The sequence below is a fragment of the Hipposideros armiger genome, unplaced genomic scaffold (assembly GCF_001890085.2).
Source record: "Hipposideros armiger isolate ML-2016 unplaced genomic scaffold, ASM189008v1 scaffold_1316, whole genome shotgun sequence".
Lineage (NCBI taxonomy): Eukaryota > Metazoa > Chordata > Mammalia > Chiroptera > Hipposideridae > Hipposideros > Hipposideros armiger.
This window is the reverse complement of record NW_017732666.1, coordinates 237,994-262,775: the sequence shown is the minus strand read 5'-3', so window position 1 is coordinate 262,775 and position 24,782 is coordinate 237,994. Positions and strand designations below refer to the sequence as shown.

General features: G+C 41.9%; 2 protein-coding genes across 3 annotated transcripts in view; one reads left to right on the top strand and one right to left on the bottom strand.

Annotated features, from left to right (window-relative positions):
- Positions 1-3,529: 3,529 nt before the first annotated feature.
- LOC109377188 (protein MROH8-like) lies at positions 3,530-23,358 on the bottom strand (the record flags this gene model as incomplete). The annotated part of the gene is made up of 9 exons (XM_019633455.1): positions 23,342-23,358; positions 23,157-23,243; positions 19,842-19,963; positions 17,607-17,758; positions 14,786-14,908; positions 7,059-7,138; positions 5,971-6,115; positions 4,825-4,920; positions 3,530-3,634 (listed from the first exon to the last, which is right to left on the bottom strand). Coding segments are annotated over exons 1-9 (927 nt in total), but the record flags the coding sequence as incomplete, so codon positions are not given.
- The window catches only part of RPN2 (ribophorin II), a 52,479-nt gene continuing 50,859 nt past the window's right edge, over positions 23,163-24,782 (top strand). For both annotated transcript variants that reach the window (XM_019633458.1, XM_019633457.1), the window contains exon 1: positions 23,163-23,488. In XM_019633458.1, the coding sequence (XP_019489003.1) occupies positions 23,476-23,488 (13 nt within the window). In that variant the 5' untranslated portion in view covers positions 23,163-23,475. The remainder of the gene's footprint in view (positions 23,489-24,782) is intronic.

Genomic DNA, 24,782 nt, shown 5'->3' with positions numbered 1-24,782 from the left:
TTCCGCTTTCTACTGCAGAGAAGTACAAGAACCACAATTCAGCCCTCGGATCTTTTTAGGGTTAACATTTAACACGTGTAGATACACTATATCCAGCAAATGATATTAAATATGACAAGTCCCAACCTAAGTAAGCAGTCTGGAAAATGAAAATGCTTGTATATAAAGATGTTTGTTCTAACACTGTTTTTTAAAGACCACGTGTTGAAAATAATTGCCCAATAGTAAGGAGAACTATGGTTCAGCCACTCTATGAATATAAACATTAGGAATCAAGTAGCCTAGGAATTTATAATAAGGTAGGAAAACGTGCCAGTCTGCTAACTTAAAAAGGAGGACGCAAAGTTGAGGTGTATCATTCAATACTATTTAAAAATTTTATTTATTGATATTTTGCCTTACTGTGGAAGAAAAAGTAAAGTAGCTGGCAAAAACCATACCAGAAAAATAAGTGTAATTGAAAATAAATAGTGAAGAAAGTGGGACAAATTTAAAAATGAAGGTAGAAAAGATAAATGAAGAATTTGGTCAGCAGTCAGAATGCATAATCATCATTTGCTCGAGTTAGGCCATGGAGCTAGGCTCTGAATTTTCTCAGGGCTAATGCAGAGGTACACACAGTGTCCCAGATACTATGATTCACATTGCCCATAAGGTGAGGCAAATACCCATGCAGAGAAAGCGCAACGGTTTCTGGATTGAGGCAGAAAGAAATCTCTTCTGTAGCTCTTCAGGAAAATATACTGAGATATAGTGAACAACAGCCTCTACAACCTACTTACAGTAAACAGAGCAACACATACACAAAGCAGTTAACATCTTTTATTTGCTGATATAACCTCCATTCATTCAGTTAATCAACAAACACTGAGTGTCAGTTATAAGCCAGGAACTGGTTACAACTATGTCACTTATGGCTAAAGCACTATGACTGGCACTCCCCAGTGAACAAGCAGTGAACAAAAGATAATATCCCTGCTCGTGGAGGTGATATTCTAGTTGGAGGAACATAGAATAACAAAATTAAGTATATGAATCAAATGGTGATACATGCAATGTTGAAGAAACATGCAGGGGAAAAAGATAGGAATTGCTATTTTAGAATGGTCAGGGAAGACCTCACTAATGTTGAAATGAGGGATTGAGCCATGTAGAAATCTGGGAGGAAAGCATTCCAAGCAGAGGGAATAGCAAGTGCAAAGAGAAGGGAGTGTGTGTATTTCTGAGGAACAAGGAGGCTAGGTTGGTGGGAGCAAAGTAAATGAGAGCAAAAGAAATAGGAGGCAGATGAGGATGGGACCAGATGGCATTGCAGCTTACAGCATATTGTAAGGATTTTGGATTTTATTCTGTGTGGGATGGGAAGCCATTGGAGGGTTAGCCATTGGTGGGTTCTGAGCAGAGCGGGACATGAGCTGGCCTATATTTATTCAACAAAAATTTAATTGAGCATCTACTATGCAGCATATTCTGTGCAAAGCACTGGGGATGCTGTGGTGAATGAGACAAACATAATCACTGATGAAATTTACATTCTATTAGCGGGAAATAGGCCATAAATCAATAAAGAAATAATCAAATGAGATAACCTCTGATCCTAAGGAGCCCTAGGAAGGAAAGAGAGTGCTGAGATAGAGAGCAAGGGTAGACCCATTTGTAAGCAAAAGTCTTTTTTGAGGTGGATACATTTACATTGAGCACTAAAGAAGAGGGAGGGGTTAGCCATGTGAAGAGCTGGGAAAGGTCATTCCAAGCAGAGGAAACAGTAAGTGCAAAGGCCATGAGGCAGTAAGGGATGTAAAGAAGGCTGGAGTAAGTCGGAGTACAGAGGCAGTCTGGAGCTAGATCATATATGACCTTGTATTCTAAGAACAGATGAAAATCATGGGATCAAAAGAGTGACATGGGTTTTAAGACAATAACTCTGGCTACAGATAGAGAACAAACCGGAAGGAACTGAAGTAGAAGCCTCCACCCCAACAGACTCGTGCACAAAAAGAACTCAGAAGAAATACATAAAAATTTTAATGGTGGGCTATCTCTGGATGACAAAACATTTTTCTTCCTTCTACTTTTTAAAAATATTAAATTTTTTTTCTATAATGAGCACGTTTATATTCATAATATACAAAAATCCTAAACTTTTTTTAAGACAAAAAAGGCCACTGGAGAATTATGTTCCTAGTCTGACTGACCACTACGTGGTTAACAGTCTCCTTTTTAATTCTTTAGTATTTTAGGTTTATTTGAGAATATGAAAAAGTTAGGGACCCAGGAAATATACATTTGTCAAAACTATACATTTAAATTGGGTGGATTTCAATTATAACTCAATAAAGTTAATTTAAGAAAAGCTATGAACCTTCTTCAGAAAAATCCAGAAGCTGACACAGCACAAAATTCTGCATACAACTTTCTGGATGTCCTGTAGACCCCAATGGCACCTAGATTAAGCACCCTACATTAGCAATTCTCCCTAGGAAAAAAATGCTAAGGAGGATCTTTAGGACCTAGAGAGATTATGTATAGGAAGGAGTCATTTGAAACTCTTTTCTTCTTGAATCTGCAGCCAAAATTAGAGGTTGAGGAATGTAGAAGGAAAAACAATGTGTTATTGTTATCAGAATAACAACAATAGGGTAGTCCCTGATGGCCAGAAGTTATTGCTTTCATTGACTAAAGAGAGAAAAAAGTAAGTAGCATAGCTTGAGGGACTGAATTTACTTGAATTAGGAGGTGGAAAATTTGGATTTATTTTCAATGTGAGGAATAAAAAAGTGGAATACTGTCCTTTTAAGCATAGCCATTAGAATATTTGCATCAAGGACAAATTCTCTAAGGAAAATCCTGGCATAAGAACTTCATGTTCCTACCCCCCATTTTCTCTTCCAATTCTGGGGCCTTATTATGCAGATTACAGAAATGACAGATGGACAACAGGAGAAGTTCCAGTGCCTAGATCTACCTGGGAAAGAGGAGGGATTCACAGATGAAAACAGGAATAGATCTAGGAAGAAGGATCTTCAGGGGGGAGAATTATTTTTTAGGAATTATGGGAGAAGATTCAGAACTGAGAAGTGACAGAATAAAAGACAGAAATGAGAGGATGTAAAAAGAGGTACCATAGAACCATTCTCTTTGAGATGCTGCGAGGTATGTAAATTGATTGACATATTTGCCTGCTGGACTTTATTAATTGAAATACAACACTGTGCAGAGAGTAGGCCATTGTGGGCCCTTGGATATTTTTAGGTTACATTTACTTATTCTTTCATTCAAAAAAATTTACTATATTTCTATGTTCCAGCTCTTGTGCTAAGCAATAGGGATGCAAGATTAATAAACATAGTACCTGGCCTCAAGCTGCTCGAATCTGAGGAGGAGGTAGATATAATGAGTAATGCTAAGGGCCATGATACGACACAAGCACCAAGAAGTCACCAATCTGGGCGTCATAAATAGGAGGGGAAATAGGCAATAATAGGATGGCTTCGGATCCTTCTTCCTCTACAACTGAAGGGCTGCTTACCTTCAAATTGAGGTGTCTGGATAAGCACTTGAGAACTTGAGTCATGCTGGCTGTGGCCCGTTCCCGCTCATGGTCTTTGATCGACTGTAACCATGGGTCCATGTGCTATGGAAAATGAAGGGAGTCTAGATGGTTTATCAGGAAGAGCTGGGATAACACCCTTATTCTGTGTGGAAGACAATGTGGACAGGGAAGTCCCACCTGTCACTACTACGTCTGACAATATTTTCCTAAGTGATAAACCAGTTTGGGTTGGAAATGAAAGTGGTGGGATGAGAAGGCACAAAGACCCAGGGGGATCAGACAGTCCGCATCCCACAAAGGCTCAAGTTTGAGGCTTATTTTCCCTTTGTCCCACTTTCTTCAATTATTTATTCTATTCCTCTGCGTGTTTTTAACTTCCTCAAACCTGCTTTGGAAAGAAAGAAAATTAATTGATGTGCTATTAAAGAACGCTGAAGATGGGGAAGTTGCATCTGTTTGCAATAGTCATGGAAGGATTCATGGAGAAGATAAAATCCATGAGTAGCAGTTTCACAAAGAAGTAAGTAGAAAAAATGGGTTGTATGAAGCTGCCAAGGCAGGAAAGTACAAGGCACAGCTGGATAAAGGGGAGAAAGCCAATTTGGCTAGGGTGTTGAGGTACACATAGAAGAGAAAGGAGAAATAATGTTAAGGTCAGTTGTGGTGTCCATCTGTACTCAGGCACAAATGATTAATTAATAACAGTTTAAAGGGTTACCCCTTTCTGGGATATCTGCATCTTACAAAGGTGCAGGAGAGCAAGATGCTTGAGCCACAGTGAACGCACTCCAATGAATAAATCCCTAATAATGAAATGGCATATGCTAGAAGCCGGACAGGTGGGTATTAACAATTGTTAAATCTCACTGGGCAGGCAGCTCCCTATTTACTCATTCTGCCTATTTACTCAGGTCGACTCTGCTCTCTAGTCACTGACTGAAACCTTTGTATGGTGGTAAGCAATAATAGTTTAAGGAATTAATTACAGCAACCATTTAAACCATTTATCGAAGGCCATTTATGCAGTACAGTAATTATTATGTCAATTTAAAGGTGAAGAAATGAGACTCTGAGATACCAACGTTTCTTGCTGTATTTATAACCAATGAATGGCAGGGAGTCAGAATTTGAACCCAAGTCTGACTCAAAAACAGATAGCTGATACTCTTAACTATTATGCTCTCTCTTAAAACTTAATCCCGCCACATTTTCTTCTTCCACTTTCACCAGTGAATAGGGAGTTTCCCATTCTCTCCTGATAGCCTGTTTACCGTAAAAATGGTGTCAAGGTTTTCCAAATGTGGGTCTTTTACCACCAAACTCTTGAGCATCTCAGAGAACGCCTGAAACATCTGCCTGTAGAGACACTGAAAAAGCCTAGGATCAGTGATGCCGCCATATGAAGTTCCCCAATACTGTACACTGCTAAGGTTCTCCTCAATATCTTAGACTTTACTCAAAGGTGTGGAACTCGTTTAAAAATGCTGGTAGGCAGTGTGTGACCGGAGGTGAAACAATATACAGTAATACCTTGGTTTGCGAGCATAATTCATTCTGGAAACAAACTACTTGCATTGCAAGACATCGCTCGTTTACCACGTTAAAATGTATTAGAAATGTTTTCTCGTCTTGCAGAACACTCGCAAACCATGTTACTCGCAATCCAAGGTTTTACTGTCTATTCCTATTACACGGACATCTCCACTTTACTGGAAACACAGTTAACTGATTCTAACTAGCTTGGGGAATTACTTAGGGTCACCAGGGTACTTTTAAAGTTTGACTTGTGACTCTGACATCTTGAAACAAAGGGGAACAAGGTCTCCTTTGGCAACCGCTTTACCAGCCAATTCACGAGGGGCAGAAAGAAATCGCGGCCTTCACACTTCCTCTTCTCTCTGCCTGAAAGTTTCTTCTCCAGAGATATCCACACTCTCACTCTTCAACTGTCACTTCCCGAAGAGAGCTTTCCCTGACCACTCTATGTAAAAAAGCCTCCATGCCTCCCAACCCCAGCACTCTTTATCCTCCTCTTTCCCTGTTCTATTTTTTTCATGGCACTTATTACCACCCACTATTGTATCTACCAGTGGTTTGTATCTCTGCACTACATGTTAGCTCCCTGCTGTATTCCTGCTGCCTATCATGATGCTTAGCACATGGTACCCCTAGATATCAGCTAAATAAATGAACACTCCTCCTTATTTTAAAGCCAAAAGCAAGGCAAGAAGGGATGAAGGGAAAAAGACAACAAAATAGAGAGGGGAAAAAAGCTGTTTAATTTAACCACCCATTTTATTCACCAGACTTGGTTTAAATAGTTTTTGGCTAGTTCCAAAAAAATCAAATGCACCCTCAAAAGGCCAAGATCAGCTGACCCCGGGGATGGCAAGTTATTAAAGCAAAGTGTGCGTTACCTCTGAGTTGTAGGACCCACTGGGCATGATTTCCTGCAGATGGGTCAGAGTCTTTACAGGGGACAAAGTGATTATACTTTTGGTGATGAGACGGAACAAGTCAACTCGATCTTCAGAGCCAAATAGCAAAGGGACACCTCGATAACTAAGAAAAGACAGTTTGGGGATAGTAAGCTGGGAGTTTGATTTGACATTGATAGGCAGGGATCAGAGTAACCCAAAAGGAAAGGGTAGGCTTTTGGGTGCATGGTTCTGATGGAAGCCAGTCCGTTTAGATACATCTCAGAAAAGGTTACAGGAAGAGTTTCAGCCTCCATCCTTCTCCCCTTTACCTCCCCACCTCTACAGGTCACTGGAGTGACATATTTTCAGGCGTTTTTCTAGTTCAACCATGGAGAGAAGCCTGCTGCAGTCTAATATAGTAAACCACGATTTTCCAAGGTGTGTTCTGGTAAATGTTGGTTAGCGTGGGTTAAACCAAGTTAAAGAGCTGTTTAATTATAGGACTCCTTGGGATTTTTAACCAGTTAATGTGTGGTATAAATCTCCAAAAAAAGTAACCAGCAGGCAGCCCTTCTGAGTTTCTTGGACTGTGGAACTCTACTGTCATGAAGCATGTATGGGAATAGCTTCCCAATGAATACTAGACAAAAATGAATTCCAGGGGCGGCCGGTTAGCTCAGTTGGTTAGAGCGCAGGGCTCATAATACCAACGTTGCCGGTTTGATCCCTGCATGGGCCACTGAGGTGCACCCTCCACAACTAGATTGAAACAACTACTTGACTTGGAGCTGATGGGTCCTGGAAAAACACACTGTTCCCCAATAAAAAAAAATAAAAACTTAAAAAACAATAAATGATTGTTCTTAAAAAAAAAAAGAGAACTCCAAAGAGGTTCCAATTAGGTCTTTCAGATATGGATGGTGGCATATATGAAACCAAAGTTCTTACACAAAAACATGGCCTTGGCTTCCCCTTCTCTAAATAGTTTTGAGAGGCTAAAATTATGGAACATGTCAGTTGGCTCTGGTATTGGCCCTGAATGAGAGGAACCAGGGCACATGTGTAAGGAGGCATGTGGGTGTCACCTGAGGTCCGCGATGGTGACCAAGACCTCGTGGTGCACAGAGCTGAAGAGAGAATGCAGGGGCTCCTCTTGGATCAGCATCTGCAATGAGAAAGAACTTTGGAGAGTCGAGAATGTGCCAAGTAAATAGGCCAAATGATGAGCAAGAATAATAGCAGGTGCTTCAGTGGGCTCTGCTCCTCTGCTCCACAGGACTAGTAGCAGCACAGGGGCCAGGCTAGGAGTTTATTCTCTGAGGCCTGACTCTGTCTCTTATTAGCTGTTGGAGCTGATGCAAGTTAGTTAACCTCCCTGTACCTCAGTTTCCTCATCTGTAAAATGAGATAACAGTGCCACTTCCCTTCTTGGGGGTGGTTGTGAGTGCTTAATGAATTAATTCAGAATACCTAGCAGCCCTCAATAACTTAGGTAGTGTCTGTTACTCATTATTTTCATTACTAGTGATTATTTCCAGTTTAGGCATCCTAACTCCTGTTTCTATATTATCCTGTTACTTGTCCTAAAAAAGGAATAACTTTCCAAATTCCTAATTGGCAGAGGGAAAATCTGCCTTGCTCTGTTGGAAAAATCTGCAGAGTGATAGAGAGGAAAAAAACAGGGGCTTTGGAGCTAGCCTATGAGAGTGAGAACTGGCTCTGCCACTCACGGTGTGACACTAAATGTATTAACTCCCCTATGCCCGAGTTTCCTTGTCTGTATGGGGGAGATGAGAAAGTATCTCAGGGAGTTGATGTAAAGAGCAGTGTAAGTGGTTGTAGTGGAAACCTTAATGGACTGACTACGTAGCCTCTCTGGAAACTGCTCCCGGCCCATAGGAATGGGTACCTCACAGTCATGTTTTTGCTAAGTCATTCTGTCCCACTCACCACAACTTATCTGACCAGGAGTAGACATCAAGGCCAATTAGATTCTGTTTCTGAAATTGAGACTAAGAACTTTAATCTCAATCTGGCTGATCTACCAAAAGGAGAAAATTTAAAGTAGTTTGGGAGCACTGGGCCCTATGGACAAAGTAACAGAATGCCAATTTTGAGAAGAGAGGGGGAGAAGGGGAAGCAGGAGAGAAAGAGAGAAATGGAAATGTATACAGAGGAGCAAACATAAAAGATGGGACGTTCTCTCTGAGTATGTGAAAGGTTTTTTGTTTGTTTTTTCCTGGTTTCATTCCCTTCCTGGAGCAGGCTGCCTTCTCTTCCTGTCACAGGATTCTGGGCACATTCAGTTATCCTAAGAACAAATCTTCCCCTTTGTGTTTCAGCTGCTTTGAGTGGATTTCTCTTACCTGCCACCAGAAACACCTCACTAGGAACTTAGGTAGTGCTCAGGAGGCAGCACTTAGTGACTAAACTGCGTTCCTTTTCTTTCCGAAACCTTTCTGAGCTTTCTCTTTTCACTTTCCACCTCTGGTCAGATCTTGTTGGTGACCTGCTGCTCTTCTTTATTCCCTTAAGGAACTTAGTTATTTTTATGGCTCTGTAGTCTGGAAGGGACAAAGCATAAGGCTCTGCCTTCAGCATCCCAGGGCGCTCCTCACCCAAATCTAGTTATCTCATGGGCATCGCAGCGATAACCTGGCAATTTGGTGTTAAAAAGTGAGTTCATTGTCTACCCATCTTCCCAGGCTTCAACTGTTGTCAATGGCTCCCTTCCCCAGGGCTCCTAAAAAAGATGATTTATGACTTTTTTTCTCCTTTATTTACTTCCCACATCCAATCACAGTGATAGACACTCTGCAGTTTCTGACTCCATTCCTGCAGCCATACGCCCCACATGTGCATGAAGACTAAACTACCGGGCTTGCACTCCCTCTGACTTCAATCTACTTGACCGCTTCTGCCAGAAAAATCTTGTTTTCTTTTTCTTTTTTCCCCCCCAAACTTTATTGGGGAACAGTGTGTTTTTTCCAGGACCCATCAGCTCCAAGTCAAGTTGTTGTCCTTCAATCTTAGTTGCTGGGGGCGCAGCCCACCATCTCATGCAGGAGTCGAACCGGCAACCTTTTTGTTAAGAGCATGCGCTCTAACCACCAGTTTTCTTTCTTTCTTTTTTTAATCAGTTAGATGTGAAAAGCTTATTATTTGTTCAAAATTACACTAACCGCTATGGGGAATTCAGAAGTGAGAGGCTATATTTTTGTTTGTAAAGTAGTTGCATAGTAGGAACCACGTGGGGTACCTCCCTAGATCACAGGAATCACCCCTTCTCTGGGAACTGCCTCCAACCACAGGGAGGGGTGTCCAGAAGTCGTGTCGTTATTATAGGGTGCTGCTCCAAGACACTCCTGATTAATGCAGAAGTGGAGCACAGACCTAGTCTAGGCCAATCAGATTCTCTCCCCCAGAATCTGGAATTTTAGAGTGACAGACACAGCCTGGGAGCTGCTGGAGGTTTGCTCTTGCCTTTGAGACCCCTGGAGCTGTCCTAGAACTTACTCTTCTGTAGGCTTCATTGCTAAACCTCTTCCTTAGATTCTAAGAGACATATTCCAGCATCCCTTTTGTTTGTTTTTAACTTAAGTGAGCCGGAGATGATTTCTGTTGCTTGTCCCAAGAAGAATCTTAACCAGTCTTAACAAAATGAGACATTCTGTCTCAAAGGACTTAATGAAATCCAGAATGATAGAACTAACTCCATTTTCCAGGCGGAGCTAGAGGTTTACGGAAGCTAAGTGATTTGTCTGAGATTACACAGGTTGTGCCGGACAGAACTGGAACTAGAAACTGTGTCTTCTGATTCCTAAAATAGCTCCCTTTCCTCTCTACCCTTCTGCTTCAGGAAGCTCAAACTCTCATTAGGACAGCCGGACAGTCTTTTCATTTTAGTTCAGTCCACTGTGAAATGTCCTCTGAACTCCTTCAGCATTTATTATCCACACCACTGAAGAGCCTTCCTGAAACAACATTCTCATCCGTTTCCTGACTCGCTGCTCAAGTTGTACCATTTTGTCACAGTGCCTCCTCAATGCTGAGTGCACTCTCTAAGTTTTTTTGTTTTTTTAAAGATTTTAGTGGGGAATTGGGGAAGGGAAACAGCTAAGTTGTTGTCCTTCAATCTTAGTTGTGGAGGGTGCAGCAAGCTCAACTCCAAGTCCAGTCGCCATCTGGCCACACATTGGCAGCTCGTGGCAGCTCAGCTCAAGGTGCTGTGTTCAATCTTAGTCGTGGGGGAGCAGGGGACACAGCCCACCATCCTATGCGGGAGTTCAACCAGCAACCTTGTTGTTAGGAGCATGTGCTCTCACCAGCTGAGCCATCCTGCCACCTGTTGGAAGCTCAGTGGCAGCTCAGCTTGGGCGCAGCTCACTGGCCCATGTGGGAATCGAATCGGCGACCCCTGTTGCTCAGAGCTCGCACTCTTAACCAACTGAGCCACTCGGCCGGCCCCCACCCTAACTTTACCAAACAATGTAGTAGCAGGGTTTTGTGGACGACCCCAGAGGCAGAATTAGGGTGGAGTCCCAGGCTAATAGAGAATTGAGGCACCAATAGCATCTAAAAATCATCCCACTGGCACTTCTGCCATATTGCAGGATGCAGAGCCCTGGCCCTGGCATAGCCAGGTGATAATGTACCATTCAAAGCCCCTACTCACGAGTCCCTTCTCTCAACACTATCCATCACATCCTTTGAGGCTTAAATCAGGAGACTATCTGAATTAATTTCACCCCAATCTTATCATTACTTTACTCTAAATCCCAGTTGCCACTGCATTTTTTTTTTCTTTTAAAGTTCTCAATGGACTTTTGGTAGCGTTTTTGATTTCTGAGGTAACAGACACACAATAAACTGTACATATGTAAAGTGTATAGGTTTATTTTATTTTATTTTATTTTTTGAATTGGAGGATGGGAATAGCGCTGGGTAATTGGGAGAAGGGGAACAGGCAAGTCGCTGTCCTTTTTTTGTTCTTCCGTCTAGTTGTGGAGGACGTTGCTTCACTGGTCCAAGTTGGCACCATCATTGTGCTCTTCCTGGGCAAGGCAGATCAGTCACCAGCTTCTGGACGGCCGCTCACAGTGGCTGCTGGCTACGCACGGTAGCCCATGGTAGCCTACGCCGTCACCAGCGACTCACGGCAGCCCAGCTCCAGGTTGAGCTGTTGTTCAGCATCTTAGCTGTAGAGGGCAGTGTCACTGGCCCTCATATGTGGGATCTGAACCGGGGCCTCTGGCGTCCGGTTCTTAACCAACGCGCCACTCGGTCGGCCCTGTATAGGTTTATTTTTGACATATGTATACATCCATGAGACCACAATGAAGACAATGAACAAACAGGTCGCTCCCAAAAGTTTTCCTGTGCTACTTTGTAATTTCTCCCTCCTGCCTCTTCCTACTCGGCTTCTATATCCAGGAAACCATTGATGTGATGTCACTATACATAAGTTTGTACTTTCTAGAATTTTATATAAATAGAATCACACAGCATATCCTCTTTTTTTTGGGTCTGGCTTCTTTCACTCAGCATAGTTATCTTGAGATTTCATCAAAATTGTAGCAAATATCAATAGTTAATTCCTTTTTATTGCTGAGTAGTATTCCATTGTATGGATAAACCAAAATTTGTTTATCCATTCATCTGCTGATGGGCTTTTGGGCTGTTTCCAATGTTTAGCTATTACAAACAGGGCTGCTGTACATCTGTGTACATGTCTTTGTGTGGACATGTTGCCATGAAGCTGTCCAGCCATTTGTCCCCCGCGCTTACCCCTAACTGACCCTTTTGAGGACACTGCTCATACACCTTGCATCTCCCTGTTTGGCCCCAAAAGATGGCTGGTTAGCCAATGATGGGTAAGATTCCTCGAGGAAGGAACAACCTAAGACAGGCACAGTCACATGGGGGCCATCAGGAGAAATCTCGGGGCTGATGGAGGTGGGCATAGGTCCTCACCTGACCCCAAAGAGACTGGAGGTCTTCTACCTCTGTGGCTACATTCCTTCCCGCAACCTGCTTGGGAAGTGACCTGATGATGTGATAGTATATGTTCTCAGCATAATAATCTCATCCCCCTGGGGTCTTATACATATGGGTGTGTGAAGGCAGAGTATCTGTCTGATCACCAGGACTTTCCGTAATAGCAGCTTGCAGGCATGGGTAATCTGGCTTGAGCAAGTTCTCAGGAATGAGACTCACAGACTGTGGAGAGAACAATGCTACTTCCAGGTATGTGGAGAAATAAAAGCGGTGTGTCGGCCCAATTCGGGGCTCTCAGTCCTGTGAGGCTGGAGACCCTTGGCCCTGCTCTCATTTAACTCTTGACTGATGTTTCTTTTCTTTTTTAACCCTTCGCTGCCCCCTCTCGTTCTCTCACTGCCTTTGTCGTGCGGGACGCGACATGGACATGCACTTCATTTTCCCTAGGGGTGGAATTGCTGGGTCATATGGTAAGTGTATGTTTAATTTTTAAGAAACTGTCAAACTGTTTTCCAAAGCGGTTGTGCCATTTTACATTCCCACAGTGTATGAGAGTTCCGGTTGCACCATATCTCACCAACATTTGGCATTACCTTTCTTCTTTATTGTAGCCATTCTAGTGGGTGTATAGTTGAATCTCACCGTGGTTTTAATTTGCTTTTCCCTAATTACAATGGTGGAACATCTTTTCATGTGCTTTATTCATACATCTTCTTTGGTAAAGTTTTATAACAGATTCCTCCCCGCCCCCCTTCCTTTCCATATTCTTAGCCTCCTGGGCTCTTTTTATTTGGATACTGAAGAGCCATGCATTGACATGGTTCATGAGAACACTGGCAAGTGCCCTGAAATTCTTTTCTTTATAGTGATCCTGGCTTTGTCCTCCTGTGGGTTCCTCAGCATAACTGCTTCTCTTGGTTGTTGGAAGCTGAACCTTGGTTGTTGGAACCTGCACATGAGCTTCCAGAGACTTTGCAGACTTGTGCAACGATACAATGATCCATGTAATTCTCTCATCAATACCAGCCACCCTTAACTCTTCCAGACTGATGCTCTCTTGCCAGCACACACTTTCGTTGATACCTGACAGTGGTATTTTACTACTGGCTGGACAGATTCAGATGCAGAGTATGGGAAACTCAGTGTGCTCCTGTTGTTTGAGACTTGCATTCGTAGATCTTCTGAGCTGGTTGGTTAAACCAGGTGGCAACCCACCGTTGCCAATGCTTGTGAAGTGGGCCTACGGAATCATGCCATGTTGGCTGGGTCCTATGGCTGCCTATAAGCCTCTTTCCATGGTGTATATATAGCCCAGTAGAAAGCTGCATTCATTCTTAAATCTGCATTATATCCTTCTGTTCTTTCTGATGTATTATTTGCCATAGTTCTCAACCTATTTATGAGGTGTGGTCATTTCCAAGAGGATTATAAACTCTTGGAAGGCAAGGATTAACACTTTCAGGAAATGTGTATCCTTCAGCAAAGCATGACAGTGTTCTAGATACAGAAGATCCTTGATAACTACCTACTACTGAACAAACCTGTTAACTGGTTAGCCTTCAATTCTGAAAACTAACCAATCTAATCAGCCTTATAGATCCATAGGTTGAAAAGAAATGCTCATTTTCCTGGAATGTGTAAGAAATCTCAGATTCAGAATTTTAGAGCTTTAGAGGCTGAAGGGGACATTTCACGGATGAGAAAACGAAAGCATCAAAAAGTTACGTGCTTAAGGGTGTCCCCTCCTTTATAAAGCCCTTCTGGACCCTCTGACATAAGATTGACCACTCACCTCTGTGCCCTCACTACAGCTATTTAAACTTTTGTCACTGTCCCTGTGACAGCTGATTACATCTTTCATGGCTGCAGGAACAGGGCTTATGCTTTCTTTGTCTTTGTAGGCCCAATTCCCGGGACAATGCCTGGAACTGTCAGGCACTTAAGGTAATGAATGAATGAGTTAATGGCAGAATGTGGCTGGAGTTAACTACAAGTAGGACAAAAAAAGTAATAAAAAGAATACAATCGTGTTTCTCAAATGTAAAATATGTGATCAGTACCATGCTACCTGGCTTACATTTATTTCTTATTTAATACTCTCAATACCTCTGTGAAGTAGTTATCATATTTTATAGATGAGGAAACTAAGGCACCGAGAAGTTAGTAGTTTCCCAAAGTCACATAGCTAGAAAGAGGCAGAGCTGGTACTTGAACCTAGGCATTTGATTGTAGAGTCGGCCTCAAAACTCCTGCTTCATTAATGAGAATGTAGCATTGCTTTTAATGAGAAATTTAAATGCCGTTTTTCTCCCTTCTACTCCTCTTTCAATTAGTTTTCCAGGGTGATTATTGTGTGGAGTTCCCTTGCGTATTTCTCTTCCATGCAGGTACTGATATGAGAAGAGGGAGGATAAGGGAATCAATACTATAGGTTAGGGGTCAGCAAACTTTTGAGACGGAAGAGCTACCAGGGGTCAGCAAACTGCAGCTCGCAAGCCACAGGCTCTGAAATAAAGTTAAAAATGAAAATAAAACTATCATAGTTTCATTGATAAAATTTTTAAAGGATATTATTCACATAATGGTGATTATGTAAAAATATATTTATGGCTTCGAATAAATTGTTGTGAGGGACAGGGTTGGCTCTTCCAGGGGTCGACAAACTTTTGAGACATAACATACCCAAAGAGCCGCATATGGCTCGTGAACCGCAGTTTGCCGACCCCTGATATAGGTGAAGCCACTAAAACATTTATTAGCTGGGTCACTGAATTTGCATGGTCTCAATAATTTGTGATAAGGTCACAGTACTTACATTTAGGATACGCACAATGTCTGCTATGTGGCTGTGAATGAATGATTCTGCCACTTCATCATAAGGTAAAGTTCGGCTGAGAGAAGACAAAGATCTCAGGAATGTCAGCTTCTCAAGTTCACGCTGAATTTGTGGAAAAATGATAAAAACACGATTATACATTCTAGTCTCATTTGATAATTGTAGAGGGCTTCTGAAAAGTTTCTTGGAATGCTTTAAACATCTGACATCTCATTTGATCCAGTATCAGTCTTTTATTTAAGGAATGAATAAATTACAGAGGAATGAAATTCCTTGTCCACTGGCCCTGCCTGGGTTTGGGAACCTCGTTTTCCCTCTCAGCTCAATTACCAAGTGCCCCATGATGACTCTCCCCGCATTTAGTCTTTGTTTCCCCACCTACCCACCCTGCAGACTGTCGAAGCTTACTAACGGTGACCTCTGTGCTATTACTTCTGCCTCTCTTGATGTCATTAAAGACTCATTATTTTGAGTCTTTAAGGTTTCCTATTAAAATGCAAGCTTTGATTTAAAGAATAAAATCTCTTTTGTATTATTCTTTTTTTCTAAATATAAAAGCACTATCAATTTATCATAGGAACTTGGAAAAAATAAAGTTTAAAGAAGAAAATAAAAGACACCAATAATTCCACAATCTTGAGAAAACTTCTTCCAGTCTTTCCCCACCTGCATATAGGTGGTGTAAACTGCTATACGCTCTCCAGAGAGCAAGTAGCAACACATAGCAAGACGCTGACTTCATGGCCTGTCTGATTCTCTCTCACCTGGATTAGTATCACAATCCAACACTGGGTTTTTCTGCTCGAGTTTTGCCCCTTTCCAATCTATTGCCCCAGCTCTCACCAGATTCATCTTTTAAAAAGTGCAAATTTTGGCCGCCGAGTGGCTCAGTTGGTTAAGAGCTCGCTCAAGAGTTTGAGCTCTGAGCAACAGCGGTTCGAGTCCCGGCCTAAGCTGAGCAGCCGCTGAGCTGCCAACAGGTGGCAGGATGGCTCAAAAAAAAAAAAAAAAAAGTGCAAATTTGCTTCCGTAACTCCCTACCAAAAATCTTTCAATAGCACCCACACCTGTGGAGGTCAAGGCCCATCCCAATGTGACCCCAGCTAATCTCTTCAAATTTATCTCTTGCCTTACTCTGATGGCATTCTGAGCTTTAGTCAAATTAACTTTTTTTTTTTTTACATTTTATTGGGGAACAGCCATGGTCATTGGTTACACATTGCTTTCATGCTACAATGGCATGGTTGACTCTTTTAAGGTGGGTGCAGCTCACCGTGGTCCATGCAGGGATCGAACCGGCAACTTTGGTGTTATCAGCACCATGCTCTAACCAACTGAGCTAACCGGTCACCCCCAGATTAACTTTTATGCTGCCCTTTCTTACTTCTGGGCCTTTGTACCTTCTGAATTCTTAATATTTCTTTTTGTTTACACTTCTTTTGTTGACTAAAATCTACATCTTTTAAGACCTGGATCATGTATTTCCTCCTGAAGCAGGGTCAGGTGGTCTCCATAAAGTACAGGTGTGTACTGCTGTCACGGCATTTGTAATACTCTGACAAAACTACCTCCTTATTCATCTATTTCCCTGACTGGCTGTGGATCCAGGTCAATGCAGGGAATGGACTCACCCCTACCCCCAATTCACTGTAGCAATCCAAGCCCTTCATTAATTACAAAGAAACCCTTTATGACATGAAGTATAAAGAATAGTCTGACTCAAAAGTGAAGACCAACATTCTGGCTTTCAGAATTTTAAAAAAATTTATTGGCATTATTCATAGAGAAAATGTAAAGCCTGATGAATTTTCACAAACCAAAAATATCTGTGTATATCCAAAGGAAATACAATTCAGATATCAAAGAGATGGCTGCATTCCCATGCTCATTGCACCATCATTCACAACAGCCAAACTATGAAAACAACCCAAGTGTCTGTTGACAAATACCTTTGACACGATGATTTAAATACACCAGGTTTCTTTGAGTTCATCAGACATGCTCTGTTCCTCTGTGCCACAAGGTTGTTAAACACACCATTTCCTATTTCTAGAACACTCCCTCCAATTCTAACTTTTCCTAATTTCACCTGTTCATTCCTTAGATCTGAGTTCAAGCGTTAGTTACTTTCTCAGAAATGCCTTCCTTTACCCCCAATAAAGATAAATTCTTCTGTTATGTACACTCCTAGAATGAATAAATGAATGAATGAATGTTTCACCTAAGCAATGGAATACTGCGTGAAGTAGGATAATATATAGTTATTGACCTACAAAATATTTTTCTCCCACCATCTCTGATGTTTATTTTTTCTATAATTACACACATTTGTATGCACAGAAAAAAAAGTATGAAAATATATATACTACAATGATAACAGTAGTCACCTCATGAGAGTGGGCTTAGAGAAGATTAACTTTTAATTTTAATTATGGTTTTGTTTTTATAGGAATTTTATAATTTTCATAAATATAAATACAACTTATAAATGTATATATGTATTATAAAAATAAAAGTATAAATATAAATTTTATAGCCTATAAATTATTTGCATAATAAAGAAATAACAAATGTTTAAAATATTTGTTAAGGGCCCGCCGAGTGGCTCAGTTGGTTAACAGCTCGCTCAAGAGTGTGAGCTCTGAGCAACAGGGTTGCCAATTCAATTCCCAGCCCGAGCTGAGTTGCCGCTAAGCTGCCAACAGGTGGCAGGATGGCTCAGCTAAAAAAATAAATAAATAAAATATTTGTTTAAATGGAGGAGTAAATTGGACAATTCATGAAAACGGCTTGTGCATACCTTTAGCTCACCGTTAAAAAACTCCTGAATGAATTCGATCAGCTTCTCAATATTGGCTTCGCCAGGGGGGCCCTGGTAGGTCAGGTGTCTGAAGCTATCTGTGAGGGGTTCCCGAGGGAGTTCAAAGATATCAGAGATGTCCGAGTCTAATACTGAAAGAAAGACAATACCTCTGTACTAAGTAAAGTTATACAGTTTAATGGGGAGGACCACGGGATACCAGGAAAAAAAGGTCCTGTTCTCACATTCGCTGTTTGCTCTGCCACCATGATCACGTCCTTTCCCCTCTCTGAGTGTTTTCTCAACCACAAATTCAGTGTTCTCTAAGGGTCTCCTAAGCTACAAAATCCGTGAAGACTGGACTCTAGGAGAGTGGTGAAGAGCATGGATTTTACATCTTAGTGTCAGATGAGCTGGAATCCTGGCTCTCCCATTTAGTTGTATGACCGTTATCAAGTTAGTTTGTCTCTTGCAACCTTAGTTTCCTCATCTGTAAAACAGGGCTGTTGTGAGGATTCAGTGAGGAAATACATGAAAATGACTTACCCCAATATGTGGCCCATAGCAGGCACTTCAATGGTAGATGTTATCCAAATTCAAGTCCATGACTCTGTGGTGACAAGAGCTTACATTAGCAGCCCCTTGCGGATCTCTTTCCACTGGACCAGGCTGCAGTAAGTGCTTGAGGTATCGCCTTCCCACCATGGGGTATGCTCTGATTAAGAGCACAGGCTCCAGAGTCGGTCTGCCTAAGCTCGGATCCTAGCTCTGCCTTTTTCTAGCACTCTGACCATATGCAACCTTACTTTCTCTGGGCCTATTTCTTCATTTCCAAAATGGAGATAATAGAACCTATCTCATTTGGCTGATACAGAGATAGCACCAAAGAAGTGTTGGCAAATATTATTCTTTTGCTCACTGAGTGACAATGATGATGGTGTCATCATTTTCCTCTTCATGTAGCTTTACATCCTTACCTCCTCTATTTTCCAGTACCAAATCCCTATTTCTATTGGACAAATAGTATTATTTTCCCAGTAACACACCATCTAAGGGCTTCTGACACTCCACTTTTGTACTGTTTTTGGTCTCCTGAATTACAGCCTCGCCTGCAAATTCCTCCCACTCCCTGCCGCATTCTTCTCATCCACTAGAAGCCCTGTTCTCCTTCACCTGTTATCTTAGCACAGGCTTTCCTTCTGCTTGCATATTTCTCCTTCCTCTCCCCCACCTTCCCTTACCTCTTGTTGCCTAACTCTCCTGCTCATCCTTCAGGGCTCAGCTCCAGGATGCCTTTCCTAAATCCCCTTTGCCCATTTTTGCTAAGTATCCTCCTAGCTAATAATAAATCTCTCTATATTTGCTGCTTATCCCACCTCACCCCCAGTTACACATATTACACTGAGTTGCAATCATTTTTTTATTTATGAGTGCACTGTGTCTGCTATTATCTTCAGCGGCTAGATCACTCACTGTTTAAAGCGCAGTAGGGCTTCAATAAATATTTGCTGAATGAATGTACGAATGGATGAATGCAGTTCCTCAAACACACCATAGTCTTTCCTGTCTTATGTACATGCTATTCCACCTACCTGGAATGCTTCTACTTTTCACATAGGTTGCTCTTTCATGTCCTTGATGCCTCCTTTAGGTTTAAGCAGCACTGTCTCAGACAGGTGTTCTCTGACAAACATGGTTTCAAGTAGGTTCCCATCCCCTTATTTTTTGTCTTGGCCCCCTGCTTAATTCTTTCATGGTGGTTACTACAACTTATACTCGTAATTACTCTATTTGCTGTCTGTTAACTTCTTTCGATCCTTTTCAGAACTATAATGTAAAATCTGTGAGTGCAGGAGCCATATTGGTCTTGTTCGTTTTTGTATGCCCAGCAACTGGTACTTAATTAATGTTTGTAGGATAAATCAAAGAGTTATTCTGTAACGCAATCCAGGTTCCACCCATACCTACCTTTCTCTTCTCAGAATCCTTCTAGCACTTAAGAATCTGTGCAAGTCAGCAGGATTATTTGTCTCAGAATCAAGTTTAGTTAACTGTGTATCTAGAAAAGCATGTCTTATTTCATTTTGCCAACTGTATTCCAAGGTCTTAATTTCAGGGACCAAATTCACTGTCAAAGTCTAGTCAAGGTGTTATCACCCAAAGGCGAGTCACCCAGCCACTTGACTTGAAAATTTGAGATTCCTCCCCCTTTTCTTTATGTTTTCCCCTTTTCACCTGTAAGTTCGTGACTATTTGGGCCTTTCTCAATATCCTCTAAGTTGTTCAGCTGCAAATCCACACTTCCTGAATCACTGTCAGAAGCGCAAGGGATCATTACTTCTACCCGATTACAGGTCCTAGGAATAAAAAGGGGATTAGAAAAATTAGTTTTTCAGGACTGCTTCTGTTTCATCATTCAAGTAGAAGCTTAAATGTCACCTTCTCAGAGGCATTTATTGATCACCAATCTACGTAAAGTAGCCTCTTTCCACCCCAGTTTCATAGTTACTTTCTTATCTTTTTTATAATACGAGGTCAGAAAATTAAGTTTGCAAACTCATCCTAGAAAAAGTGCGACAAACCTCATTGCTGAATATCACTACGGTCATCTTTAAATAAAGCACTCCCCTTGGGAAGCTATGCACCAATGCCAGCACCTAGTCCATCCTTCAAAGCAATTTTGGAACTCTTTTTCTGGAATGGCGATCAAAGCTATTGTCGTATTACCCTTGATGTCCTGAATTGTCATCAAAATGTCTTCCTTTCAATATTTATCTTCGGGTAAAGAAAGAAGTCATTGGGGGCCAAATCAGGTGAGTAGGGAGGGTGTTTCAATACGGCTATTTGTTTACTGGCTAAAAACTCCCTCACAGACAGTGCCATGTGAGCTGGTGCATTGTCGTGATGCAAGAGCCATGAATTGTTGGCAAAAAGTTCAGGTTGTTTTTGTCTAGCTTTTTCACACAGCCTTTTCAGCACTTCTAAATAGTAAACTTGGTTAACTGTTTGTCCAGTTGGTACAAATTCATAATGAATAAGCCCTCTGATACCAAAAAAATGTTAGCAACATCGTTGCAACAAGTTCTCGAACTTATTTGTCAGACCTCGTATTTAATCATCACCTACAATTATCAAATTCATTTGTGTTAACTGACTGTCTCCCATTAGACTCTAAGCTCCATGAGGGGAGAAAGCTTGTCTACATAGTGATAGTTGTATCCCCAGCACTTAGCATATTGTCAGCCTTATGGAGAGTGAATGGATAGGTAAGAAATACTATACCACTGTTAAAAAGAGACTGAAGTAGAACACTCCACTCCACCTCCCTCAAGCCCCCTTAACCTTTCTTTTTTCTATAGCACACAACACTTCCTAATATATCATTCACTTATTTATAACATTGTTTAATGGATAATAGTTTTCAAATAGTATAAGAATATCTCCTCAAGTTTTTGTGCTATTCACAATGTAAAGTCTACAGACATGACAAATTTTAAAGTTTAATCTTTATTAATATTTTATCCACCATTAGGTTTAGACAATAACAAAGCAATAAACTGTTAACCTAAAAATAAAAAGGCTTTTCAAAGTAAAAGGCAACCAAGCATTTATTTGAGATCAATAAGAATAGCTATTCGGGAATCATTAATTCAGGCAGAAGCCCAAATAGTATTCCGATTAGGAGACAAAGGCAATGAGTATGGGAAAGGGAAGGGGAACAATTATTAATACATCAGTAGTAGGAAGGCATTTCTATTGGTGAAGATAAAATATAGTGACATTAATTCTAAACCATGTTTTTAACTTTTAGTCAGTAGTCATCAATCCAGTAGTCATAATAATTGCTTTCTTGATATCTTTGCAAACAGTTCTTTGGGACACAATGTTGCCCTAGGCCCAGTCCAAAGGTTATTTTCCCCTGTTTTAACCCTCCAAAGGTTTGAGACATAAGATGTGCAAGGCAGTTGCTCTGGCATGGCAGCTCCAGCTCCATTTTAAAGTGGCTCTGTATATACTGTTTACAAAATCAAGCCCTGGTTTGTAGCATTTGCCAATTCTATGGTGTAAACATTCCCCTTGTCGCCAAAATCAAGCTATCAGTGTTACTTTGGGAAGAAATGTGCAGTAGTACACCATCATATAATATTTCCACTATGCAGATACAATAGAGATAAGCAGCTACAGAAACATAGACAATGGTAAAATGTAGTAAAATATTAGGAAATGACAAGTTTTGTTTTCAATAGAATTTATTTAATTGTAAGTTTGTATGATTTACTTTTTCCAAATAGCTGCATTTAACAAGCAATTTGCAAAATTCCTGATAAATTCAAGAACTGACTCTTACAAACCAGTATGAGACAGCTCTAGCATACTAATGGTTGTCTTATTATTGAGTTGGAAGACTTCTTTATATACTCTAGAATCAGCACTGCCCAACAGCACTTTCTGTGATAGTGGAAATGTTTTATAATTCTGCACTGTCCGATATACTATCCACTGGCTACACGTGGCTACTGAACACTTAAAATGTGGCTAGCACAACTGAGGAAATGAATTTTTATTTTTAGTTAATTTAAATATCCACATATAGCTAGTATCTACCATATCGAACAGCACAGTACCAGAGAGCAAGAACTGACTCTCTCTATTTGGGATAATACTATATGGGACATTAATAATGATAATGAGTTACCATAATTTGCATACTTCATGTTATGTTCATAACACTTACGTAAAAGCACAGATTATGGAGTCAAACTGCCTGTGTTCGAATCTTTTCATTTCCCTCTCAATAAAATGGAAATAGCAGCACATACCTCACAAAATGGTGATAAGGAGGAAACGAAATAGGGTACCTAGAGTACTTAGTACACTGTCAGGGCATCCTGTCATTCAATAAGTGGAGTTAGTTATTACCTAGCTATTACCATATTTCCCCATGTATAAGATGCATCTTTTGGAAAAATTTGGGGTTTAAAAACTGGGGGCATCTTATACAGTGGTTGCAGATTTTTTTACTTGCATTTCCCTCAAGTGATGAGGAGTTGTATGAATTTTATGATGAATAAAACTTGAGTTCAATAACTTTATGTAATGCATGTTTTTCAAATTTCAGGCCCCAAAATTAAGGTGTGTCTTATACATGGGAGCATCTTATACATGAGGAAATACGGTATTTAGTTCTTAATGAGTCCCTTTTCATTTTTGAGCCTGTTACTTGGTAATCCTGTAAACTTTGCTAACATGCTCCTCAGAGAGTTACTATGAGACGTCACCAAGTCCAGACAAATGCTTTGCAAATTAGATAAAACATCACTCATAGGTTAGTTATTAACAACCGAAACAATCTTTGGAGGAAATTGCCATAATTTTCTACACAACAGAACAAAATCACTGGAAGGCTGCTCGTCCTTCCCACCGGACCCTTCCCATGCCTTTAAAATTGACCGGGCCTCAGAGAGACGACTGAGTGACAGTGCGATCGGCCAATCAACGCAACCGACCAATCAGAGGAGGCCTCGTCTCGGGCCACCGACGAAGCCTCACCCAATCGCGTTGCGGTAGCGCCCGGAATAGGACCGTTGCGAGGAAGTCGGTTCCAACTGGGCCCGGGCGCCGGGGGGGGAGGCGGGCCTGCATGCCAGGACTGTGGGGCCCTTTAGGCGCAAGTACTGGAATTCCGGTCGCGGCGACTGGGAGCGGCCGGGCCCAGCGGGACGGCGCGGACTCACCTGCGCTTAGAGCCCATTTCAGCACGTGGAGTCTGCCGCGAGTCCCCGGCGTCCCCACCAGCGCGCTCCAGGAGCCACTTGCCTGAGCGGAAGTCAGCCTGCAGCTCGGGCCCTGGTGGGACCTGCTCGGAGGAATGGCGCTGCCGGGTGAGGCGTTGCGCATGGCTCGACCAAGGGGCCCCGCGGCCGGCACGCCTCGGCCACTGGGTCGTCGCCCGCGAGAAGCTAGTGCTCGGCACTCGGGAGCCGGCCAAGCGGGATCCTCTTCCCCTGTGGGGCAGGGGCATGAGCTCAGGCTTTCCTGGGGTCGAGGGTCTGAGGGAGGGTTGTCGATCGGGTGGGACTGTCGGGGTCTGGAGGAAGGATGGGGGTGGGGAGTGGGTGCGGCGCCGAGCTACGGGTCCCCCAGAGGCCCAGCCGGGGGACCGCGGCCGCGGTTAACCCTAGATCTGGCTTCACTCATTCATTTGACTGTCGCGGGCTTCCGGGCCAGGCGGACATAAGTATGAGCTTTTTGTCCAGATCGCCCTTCTTTGGGGCATAGTTTTCTTTTTAATGAAGGAGCAAATAAATACATAAATAAAAATAAAAATCACCTCTCTCAGAGCTTAGAGCATAAGTTCTGAAGTTAGATTCATCGGGTGCAAATTTGCCGTCTGCCACGTATCCGTTATGTGACCCCAGCGCAAATTACGGAACCACACCTGCACCTCAGTTTCTCTTCTGTAAAATAGGTTAGTCACATTGTCCGCCTCGTTAATTGCCGTGCGTAGTAAGTGAGATAATCTCCGTGCATAACTTAGAGCGGCGCGTGGCGCTAAGGAAGCCCTCGGTAAAGTTAACTGCGTTGCGAGTTCACGAGTGGGCACTGTGCGACATGCAGTCTCTTGTAGTCTCACCACAACTTGGGGCATGTGAACTATTGTTATTTCCACTGGACAGACAGGAGGGCAGAAGGGATCCCGAGAAAGGAAGTAACTTGCCCAAGGCAACAAGAAGTCAGTGGCTCACTGCTCCATTATTGAAGAAGTTGAGGGTAATGAGTTGTTTGAACACCAACTTGGGAATCGAACTGCCAGCAGTTTGATTCTCTGCCAGTTAGTGTGTCTTTTAGGGCGGGTAACTACTTCTGAGTCTCAATTTCTTGGTCTGTGAACCGCACTCACTTGGATGTTGAAGATTTAATGACTCATTGCATGCAAAGCACTTAGCGTAGTATGGGCATACCTGACACATGTTAAGTGTGCACATTTTAGCCAGAAAAGTTATTGTTATCGTTAATGTGAGGTGGGAAGATTAGGATTTTGACACCCATGCTGTGTTAGGGAAATTTACAGTATCGCCAGGAAAATACCAGTCGTAGTCATTCACTAGGTCTTAATATATTGAGGGCATGCATGTACACAAGGCACTGGGGATTCAGCATTAGTATCTTCTCATT